Raw genomic sequence first — 9,851 nt, 5'->3', positions numbered from 1 at the left:
GGTAAATGGGGCGGTTGGATGTTGCCCTCGCCAACCTCTCTCTTGTCACCCTCTGGCAAAGAAAGACGCTCAAGGGTATAAAGGACACGATTTATTCAGAGGCCACAGGACCCCAGGGACTACCAGGATTCCTGTGAGTGGGTGGAGTCTGGGTTGCCCACACTCTGCAAGAGCTGGTCACTCGGGATCAACTAATGAGGCACAGAGATGGGGGAGTGGCCACAATCAAATTAGCCAAAAGCACCTCTGTCCCAGGGGTCAGAGACTAGAGTGGACCTCAAGGATCTCATGACTTGTATTGACCCTGAGTATTGAACCTGAATGACCTCTGAACCTGAGTGGCCCTGATGCTCAACACTAACCTGTGTCTAGTGAGGGAATCCTATACATTGCCCCCAAAAGGGTTTTAGTTCTCCCCTAGGCGGTGTAGTCTTTCCCCATAGGAACTCTCCAGACAACCCAACATTGAATTCCTGGTCCATCTTCTCAATCCTGGGCTTCTTGGTCAAAGTGCTGGAATGGTCAGAGATGGTCCTCGGCTTCCTCAGGTTGAGGGTCTGGGCAGCAGGTGGCCTTGGGCACAGACTCACTGTGCAGCTTGGAGAGTAGCCGGGCTGTTTCCTGAGTGATCTCAAAATGCTTGGGTAGCGGGGCGCGTCGAAGAGGGCTGCCCTCACAGGAGGTGGCAGTAGGGCCGGGTCCTCGTCTCCGCAAGCTACCTTGGGGCACTGATGTGACAGGGGTCTCCTCGCACAATTTGGAAGCCACCAGGGCCAAGCCCGACAGCTGGTGGGTGACAGGCCGCACGCCCCCCCGGGGATACTTCACTGGCTGGCGGCTGAAGTGGCCACGGGACTGTGTCCCTAGGGGTGAGTCCTGGAGGCCTTGGCTGGACACTGTAGGATGGAGTGGTCAATGCTGAGCACCCTTAAGTCCTCTGGATGCCCCTTACCCTGTTGTCATCACTCAGCCAAACTACCCCAGGGAAGGGGCAACCCCAGAACCCCTGGGCTACCCCCCAACACACTCACCTTCCCCTCCCTCGTCTTTGGTGTCTTTGGCTACTTCCTCTCCCTGGTCACACTGCAAAGTTGGAATCTGCAGGGAGAAACCCAAGAATGAGACCCCCAGCAATAAAATTCAGTTCTTCAGTACACTTGGACATGTAAAAGTTCCTTTGCAGTTTTGGTATCTAGGAGAAATGATGCCCCTAAGAGTGTAATGCTTGCCACCCCCCCCTCCCCGCCCCCGAAGAACAGTGTCATTAACTTCAATTGTGGGCTCGGTGAGGGCAGGGATGCCTTTGTTCAGCAGAGGGCCAGCCTGGAAAGTGACAGCCATCTCTGTATTAGGAAGAGGTTAACTACTGGTTCCCATCCTGCTCTACCTTATGCAATTTTAGGTCCTCTTTCTAGCTTATCTTTTAATCTATCCTTTAGCTAAATGCTAAGAGCAGTTGGAATTCTCTCTGTGTCCCAAGCAATTTCCGAGGTATTCTAGTTCTCAGAGTTCCATACCTTACCGGAAGCCCCTTTCCCACTTTGGGGTGCTGTATGGGAGATCCAAGCTTTTAGGAATGATGAGTTTAGCAGGAAGCCTCCCACAGAAGACTCATTTATAAATGGTTTTCACTAACAGTATTTACCTCTTAGGGCACTTACTATGCAAGTGCCGTGCATTGTAGGCATGAAGTAATTGGAGGCTTGCACACCCCTCCTTGGCCTCACTCCCAACCACCTTCCTCTCACTTATTCGTTACAGTGTGGAGCTGTGCCCTGAACACGCCAGACATAGTCTCACCTCAGAGTCTTTGTACTGGCTGTTTCCTTTGCCTGGAACACCCTTTTCCTGATCTCCACCTGGCTTACTCTCCCCTCCTATTCTTCCAGTCCTTGCTCAAACCCATCTTCTCCATGAGACCCACCCATAGCATCAAACTGCCCACTACCTCTCACCTTGGTGCCTTCGATGTCCCTTATTTTATGCTACTCTTTTCTTTTTTCCCCTAGTATTCATCACCTTGTAACACCCTCATATAACTGACTTTGTATCATATTTCTTGTTTATGGTTGGTTTCTTCCCCACTAGAATGCAGACAACCAAGAGGATGGGGTCTTTGATTATTTTGCTCACTGATGTATCTATAATGCCTAGAACAATGCCTGACACATAGTAGGTGGTCAGTAAACATTCCATTGAAGGAAGAATGGTACTCATGTTAGTATCTCTGCAAAATTGTACCCTGTTGTTACTCCATCATTTCCCACTGGTGCATTGCTTACCTTTCTTTTCAGAATGAGTGCAGGTTAAATAAGGGAAGGAATGAAGTAGAAAACTTTAAAGGCAAAGGAAGGAAGACAGGAGAGAAAGTGAGAGGATTAGAGGGAGAGAAAGTCCTCCCCATGTCTATGGGCCCAGCGGGTTCCTACCTCTGGGAGCGTGGCCTCGGGATGCTCCTCCAGGGCACTAAGGGGCATGGGGGCTGGGTTGGGGTCTGAGGTTAGGGATAGGGGCAGGGGGTCCAGGACAAGTTGTGGGTATGATGGCTGAGTGTTGGTTGGGAGGGCACCAGGAGGTGGGCTGGGGTCTCGGGGCAGGGGCTCAGTGGTCAGGGGGAGCTCGTCAATCCCGAAGATCTTCTCATAGTGCACAATAAGGAACTCAATAAGCTGGGCCTGGTGCCCAGAGTCCAGCAGGCAGGTGACAGGACCGGCGCAGGCTGCTCCTGGACCATCCGGTGGCCGCAGCAGTGTTGGCCCAAACACAATGCCCAGGTTGTTGGCAGACATCTTGTTCTCCTCAAACCGTGCAGCTACCCTGGGGACAGTGTGAAGAGAAAGGTTAGGGTACAGAGTGTATGGTTATTGGTCATCTGGCAGCACCTGCAAGACAAGCTAGTGATGACTTGCCCAAATCATGGGTAAGTGGTCCTGGTCTATGTGACCAGTAGCCACATGCCTGGCGATGGGGGTCAGGGGTCAGCACCCAAAGTCAGGAGTCATATATTAAGTTTCAGAGCTCAGAAAACACATGCAAAGATCAGAAATCAGTGTCAGGAGTCAGCGGTCACATGTCCAGGGAAGGGGGTCACAGATCTGTGCCTTGGTCAGAAGTCACGAATCAAGGTCAGGGACAGTGCACACCTGAACAGATGGGCCACCAGGTGCCTCAGGGTGTTGTAGTTAGAGTCAGGCAGCTGCACCAAGAGGGTCTTCAGCGAGCAGATAATCTCAGGGCTGGGGCTGGGGGTCCCGGGGTCGCGCCCAGGGTCTGCATGCAGGGTCTTAGCCAGAGAGATGAAGGCGTCGTAGAGGTGGAAGGGGACCACGGGGTCAGTGAGCTGGGGGTGGAATGGCAGGGGGGACATGGGTGTGGGTGGGCTGCAGAGGGTCCTCAGCCTGAGCCCACCTGGCCCCTGACTCCTGAGCTGCTGAGCACCCACCTCCTGGAGGAATCGCTTGAGAACACTAGAGATGTCATGAGGTGAGTTCCCCGACAGGTCAACCAACGCTCGGCCATTCTCAAAAGCCTGGCACAGCCGTTCCACTCGGACCCGGGACCCGCTGACTCGATAAATGCCCTGCAGGGCAGGGTGGGAAATGGGCACCTGGCTTGCAATCCAGCCATCAAGAGGTCTGGGTCACTACTGGGGATGGTTGGGGTCAAGGGTCAATGCAGCACCTGCACACCCAGGGCGCGCTGTTCTATCTCGGCTGTGCACCTGGTGATCACAAAGGGTACCTCCTCCGGGAAGTCCCTGGGCAGTTGCAGGAAGTTGACCCCAAAGATGGGGGTGCGGGCTGGGAGCCGCCTGTGTCCGCAGAGGATCAGTAGAGTCTCGAGGCAGCGCTTGTGGCAGGTCAGAAAGCACTGAGGGGAAGGTCACAGAGTCAGGGAGGTCTTGGGGGTCAGTGGGGGAAGAGAAGGTCATAGGAATCCTCAGGGAACAGGGGGCTCATAGGAGATTATCAAGTCAGGGCAGGTCCTGATCTCAGGCCAGGGAGGTGCCTGAGGTCAGAGGGGTCAGCAGAGGTCATTAGGTCATCAACTTGGGCCATACCTCCTCACATTCAGTTCCGCTGACCATGAAAGCCTCGCACTCTCGGCACTTGGCTGGGCCCCGCAGCCGCCGCAGCCGGTGGGTCTGGGCCGCATTGGAAAGTGTCCATTTTTTGAAAGGGGTGCCTGGTCCATTCTCCAGCCCATCTCCCAGGTCTGTAGGGAGACAGGGTCAGTGGTGCCTAGTCCATCCTCACCCCACCCCCACCTGCTTGCTTCCAGCCTCACCAGGGTCTCGCTCCTCAAAGTCATCTGAGGATTCTGTGCCTATGGAAGAGACCTTCACCAGCCGCCTTGTGCCAGAGCCTAGAGTCAGAGGGTCACAGAGGTTGGGGATCACAGAGGTAATGGGGAGGCTCCAAGGCTAAGGAGACATTTCTAGTTTTCAGCCTTCCCAAACCACCCACAGATGCCCCTGGGTCAGAGATGAGCAGGGTGGTCACACAGGTCTGGGGTTAGGGGCTGAGGAATGGGTCAGCAACCTGGGGGTTGGTCCAGAAGCTGAATCAAGAGATTGGGTCAGTTGAGAAAATAGGTCTGGGGTGTGGGGTAGGTCAGAGGTCAAAGAATGGGTTTGAGAATGAGGATGGGAGCTTGGCCAGGGGCTGGAGGATGGGCCCACCTGGGCTGGAAGTGGGAGAGTCCAGGGACCGAGATTCGCTGCCACCGCCCAAGCTGTCCACATCACTGCCCAGAGTTCCTAGGAGGGGACAGGTCACTTAGGTATGGCCTCCTGTCCTAGCACCACTCCCGCCTGCCCCTCACTGCGCTTACCTTGCCAGCCTGTGCCAGTGTCCTCCCAAGGGCCTGGATCAGCTCCACTCTCATCCAGCCTTGGAGGTGAGGGGTCAGAGAGCTTCTTTCTTGTGTCCAGAGGGGAACTGAAAGGAGAGGTTTGAGGGCTCTGATAACCAGGAAACTGACCTGGGATGACATCACCAGGCATCCCATCTAGGACCCAGCTCCAAGGACTGGATCTGCAAGCTCTTATGCCCAAGATCATGTAGCCCCCAGTGCAGTAATTCCAAATTCCCACCCCGCCCCGAGAGTGGGACAACTCGGCCCAAATGAGCACCTTTGGTACTAAATCTAAGTACTGAGGCTTTGAGGTCTTTCATCCCCCAAGACTCAATCCCATGGTGCCAACAGCTTGGCAATGTGTCTCTGGGGCTCCCTCCCCACACTGCTCCTCGGGATCCACCTGTATGAGAATTCCTGGAAGGAGAAGGCGGGTGGTGGGGGTGGCGGTGCGTCGGGCTGCATTGTCCGCACGAACTCCTGATATCGCTGGCCAGGCTCGAAGGGCGCACAGCACTCAGCCAAGGCAGCGAAGGCGCGGGGGCCACGCTCGGCCTGGGCCTCTCGCAGCCGGAACAATCCTAGGGTCACCTGTGGGGCAGAGACCGTATGTGAGGGGCGGAGCCTGGGAGTCTGGGACCGGGCGACACCAGCGTGGTCCAGGCTTGGGTTGCAGCTGGGCAGTGGGAGGCCTCTTAGGGACAAGGGCATGCACTGGAGTCAGGGGTGTGGTCAGACGCCTCTGGAAGGGGGCTGAGGAGGAGGTTCAGTCAGGATCTGCGGGGGTGGGGGTGGGGGTGGGGGTGGGGACTGGCTGTCCAAGGAGAGGGAGTGGGTCCTGGCGCCCTAGAGGCTGTTTCGGGGTAGGGGGCGCCTAGTGGTGGCGACTGACGGTGTCGGGCAGCCTTCTTTGGGTTAGGGTCTTACCCGCCTCAGCACTTCGTCCCCTTGCAGCACCAACTTGCGCACGTGTGACACGATTCGCTGCTTGGCAGCCTCCAGGTCCTGCTGCCTTGCATTGGCCTCGCGGACACAGGCCTGGTACAGCGCCTCAGCCTCCTGGGCCTGGAGAAACCAAAGTAGGGAGAGTATGTGGGAGAGAGAGATGGTGTGGGCATCGAAGCACGAGGGAGCACAGGGCAGAGTTCCCACCTTGGCCTGGGCCTCCTCTCTCGAGCGCCGCCGCCGCTCCTGCTGCTTGTTGAGAGCGGGCGAGGCCTGAGGGGCGGGGTCTTCAGGGGACACCTGGGAGCGCACGCGCAAGTCCTCGCTGCGCTGCGCGTACTGGAGCTGGGCCCGCCGTAGTGCCTGCACTGCCTCGTTCTGGGACAGAGGAGGGACACTGTCATCGCTTCATCTTCTCCCCCAGTCCCCGCCCTGCCTCGAGACTTACCATCCTCTTCTGCTCTTTCATCCATTGCTCCTTGAACTCCTTCCGCCACTTCTCAATCTCAGTCCGTTTGGCAGCCAGGGGCTGGGGTAGGGAATTGAGATGTTGCTTCAGGGTCATTAGGTCCTTCCATTCACTGGGGCCAATGCATTTTTCATCCTTTGGGCCCTTTTCTGGGTCTGCGCTCTCTCTCCTGGGTCTTCTCACCCAAACCTGCCCTCCCCCACTCTAGTGTCTCCACAAAGAGTCTCAATGGTCACCTCATCCTTTGTGCCTGGACCCAGAGATGCCAAGGTTCTATTACTGGGAGTACCCAACACCTTGGCCCATGGCCCACAGGCTATCAAAGGTAAAATTTTGCAATTGTACAGGAAGCCTGGTTTGAATCTCTGCTGGGTAACCTTGGGCAAGTTCCTCAGCATCCCCGGGTCTCGGCTTCCTCATCCGCAAAATGGTGGTAACGGTAACGGTGCCTCCCCCCAAGTGGTGGATAGAATGATAGATGAAGGGTCACCACACCTGATAGTAGTCTCTTTTCTGCTGGGCCACTGTCTCCATGGCCAGGGCTCCCAGACTGAGGTCGTGCTCCAGAAACAGGGTGTAGATGTATTGCAGTGGCATGTGGCTCTGGGGGAAGGGGGAAGGTGGCTGGTGTAGAAGGATGCTAAGGATTTGGGGGGCGGGGGCTGACTGGGGTTCTTGAGGGCTTGGGCTCTGGGGGCGGGGGCGGGTTGCTAATGGCTACCTGTTGGTGAATTGACACCTTGCCAGCCTCAGCGATCTTCATGATGGTTTTGGCAAACTCCAGCTCTGGGAGCAGATAGAAGGGGTCTGAGTCAGGCAGGGTGTGGGCACTGCCTGGGGCTTGAAACCCAGCGGTAGGGGCTCTCACCATGGCTGGCTCTCTTCTCGGTCCAGGCCAGTAGCTCCTTGGCATAGCGGCTCCAGGTCTTGGCATACTCCAGGGCTGCATCCACGCCCCCCTTAGTCCGAATGAGCCGCAAGTCCAGTTCCTCCCCTGGGGCAGATGGGTGGACCTCTGACCTCTGCACACTCCTGTGGAAGCCTTCCCTGATCCCTCAGACCAGTGGCCCCTGTTCTACAGCTTATCACTCCCCCAAACACCCCTTTGCTTTCACTTGTCCAGGTTGCAATTTTACAGTGATTCTCCACCCAGGAGGCTCCCTGAGGACAGGGGTTCAGATCTATTGTGTGCACTGTGGTGTCCCAGGTGCACAGAACAGGCAGTTTGTGGTGGAAGGACTCCTCTCTGCCCTCACTTCCCTGGCCTCAAAGACCCCTACCTGTAAGGGGTGCAGGATCTTCTGGGGAAGGGCCACTCCAACTGCTGGTTTCATTGCTCTGAGCAGGGGAGGGGGGGAGATAGCATTCAGGAACAAGCAGGGCAGGGCCCCACCTTCCCCGGAGACCCTTCTCCCAGAAGCCCCCTCCTCCCTGTCCCCTTGATCCCGCCCCTCACCAAGGTGGCTGTGGGGGTCTTGTCAGTTTCTGGGTCTCCTGCTGAAAGTACCGGGTCTGCAGCCAGCATCTCAAGGGTCCTGCGAGGTAAGCGTATCACGATGCCACCCTTCACCCAGTCTGTCCAACTTAGGGGTGCTGAGGACTCCAGGGCAGTTTGGGGATGGTCCAAGATATCACCTTTGTGACATCTATTGTACCTGGAAATCCTGAGGGACAGGGTTTTGGGCCAGGGGAAAGTAGGCAAGTTCTTTTATGGGACTTGAGATAGAATTTGAAGGGTCCCAGGTAACTTTGGGGTTCAGAGTGGGATTTTAAAGACCTCAAATGTTTTAAGGAATCACAAGCGTCACAAAAAGGATACATGGGGGCCCTAGGAACACTTTGGGGATTTCCAGTGGATTGGGGGGGGTTGAGTTTTGGGATACTCAGGTGTTTTGAGGGTCTTAGACATCTCAGCTTATTAGTTAAGTGGATCCAGAAGTTTCAGATTTCTAAAGGGGCTTCTAAATGGGTTTCCATTTCCATTAAGGATTTGGGGTGATCCAGCCTCAGACTCACACGTTCCCCAGTGAGATCTCAAGGTTGTCCAGGCTCCGGAAGATATCGCTGTACCTCTTCCTGTTCTCCGGAGCCGGGGGTAGCCCTTGGGGAGGAGAGTATCACACATGGGCCAACGGAAGCCTCCCTCCACCCACGGCACCTTGTCAGGTTGTTTGGAAGGTGGGTGGTGGGTGGTGGGGAGAGAGAGGGAGAGAGAGAGAGGGAGTTCTGGTTCCACGGAGAATGTAGAATGGGGTGGGTTTCTGAGCTGGCTTGGGTGAGACTTGACTTAGGGCAGGCAGATGGACTCAAGGCATAGCCCAACACAGAGACAGCTGCTCAGAGGCACTTAGACACCCACACATGCACAGGCCCCGAAGCAAAGCGACAAAACAGATGTCCCAGATACAGCCACACTCTCCCCGGGGAAAGAGCCGGCTTGACAATAGAACCACATGGTCCTCAGGCCAGACAGATGGAAATACACGTGGGACAGACCAGCATAGGGCCTGCAGCAGAAACAAACAGGCAGACTGAAACTGCAAGAGGCATAAAGACCAAATGACGCTCAATAAGCACAGCAGAGACACAAAGACAGGCGGAAACAGAATCGGACCTTGCCACATTTCTGCCGCAGGCGCCCCCTTCTAGGGGGCCTAGATCAGCGTTTCCCCCTCCCTGGGCAATGGAGGAGCTGGGTGGGGATCCTACCGTGTTGCCCTCTCCATCAGCGGTCGTGACACCCTGCCCCCATCACAAATATCAGAAGCAGAAGCGGCCACTTCCCCTTCCTGGGCCCCCTCCCCCAGGCATCCGGGGTGAAGCCTCCAAAGGTGGAGGGGGTCAGGGGTTGGTGTACTGGGCCCCTCTCAGCTTGGGGATCCCTACAGTGGAAGATCCTCGCGTCCTTCCCATTCAGGAACTCCTCCCGTCTCCCTGGACGGAGAGGGACAGGCGGGGCCCCTCATTGATTTAGGAAGTAGGCTATGGTTGAGGGAGGCCCTTCTCGGATCCTATATCCCAGACTGCCTACCCGGCTCTGTTGCGTCCATGGCCCGACCCGAGGATCGCTTGGCTGGGACGGGGACTGGGATGGGATCGCGCGCCGGCGCCGGCGGGGCCCAGCCCCGATTTCCTGCCGTGGTGCCGCCGCCAGGGTTCCGCGTCGCCCCGCCCCGCGGAGGTCCCGCCCCGACCACGCCTCTACTGGTTCGGCTCCGCTCCCTAGGCAAGGAAGAGCCTACCGCGCCCCCTGCCTGAGCGGCAGGGGATGCGACCGGGTGAAATGACTCTATCCGGGGCCATGAGGTTCCTCTCCTCAGATCTTTGCGAGGGAAACCCCAGCACATTCCCCTTGCTGTGAGCCCGTAGAGTCTGCCTGGCTGGAAGACCCTGTCCCGGAACCTTTCACTTTCTATGAACCAGTGATGCTCCTGCCCAGGGGTCTCTTGGACCTGTGAACACAGCAATGAGAGTCACCTGGTAGAGTCTTGCTGTCCTGCCGGATTATGGCTGAATTTGAGGTTCCCTAACATGCCAAGCTTGGAGACACTACTGCGGGACCCCCCGTAATGCTTAGTGC

General features: G+C 56.6%; 1 protein-coding gene across 7 annotated transcripts; it reads right to left on the bottom strand.

The window, feature by feature from the left end:
- Positions 1-76: 76 nt before the first annotated feature.
- On the bottom strand, positions 77-9,406 carry GMIP (GEM interacting protein). 7 transcript variants are annotated; one of them, XM_085012193.1, is made up of 21 exons: positions 8,886-9,406; positions 8,288-8,372; positions 7,728-7,806; positions 7,552-7,609; positions 7,140-7,265; positions 6,993-7,057; positions 6,767-6,874; positions 6,251-6,331; positions 6,010-6,180; positions 5,785-5,922; positions 5,261-5,448; positions 4,834-4,940; positions 4,682-4,759; positions 4,288-4,365; positions 4,061-4,215; positions 3,682-3,870; positions 3,443-3,580; positions 3,144-3,340; positions 2,430-2,817; positions 1,032-1,098; positions 77-896 (listed from the first exon to the last, which is right to left on the bottom strand). In XM_085012193.1, the coding sequence occupies exons 1-21, from the start codon at positions 8,893-8,895 to the stop codon at positions 523-525; spliced, it is 2,880 nt and encodes a 959-aa protein (XP_084868319.1). In that variant the 5' UTR covers positions 8,896-9,406; the 3' UTR covers positions 77-522. The 7 variants fall into 7 exon arrangements, 4 of the variants coding, with proteins under 4 accessions (XP_084868319.1, XP_005654986.1, XP_005654985.1 ...); XM_005654929.4 differs by having other exon boundaries at positions 8,981-9,406; XM_005654928.4 differs by having other exon boundaries at positions 9,303-9,406.
- Positions 9,407-9,851: the final 445 nt, after the last annotated feature.

This window comes from Sus scrofa, chromosome 2 (assembly GCF_054392235.1).
Source record: "Sus scrofa isolate SSC_HxYL_T2T_F1_AM1 chromosome 2, Sscrofa_HxYL_maternal_Yorkshire_Landrace_v2.0, whole genome shotgun sequence".
Classification (NCBI taxonomy): Eukaryota; Metazoa; Chordata; class Mammalia; order Artiodactyla; family Suidae; genus Sus; species Sus scrofa.
The sequence above is the reverse complement of the archived record's forward strand: the minus strand, read 5'-3'. Positions and strand labels throughout refer to the sequence as shown.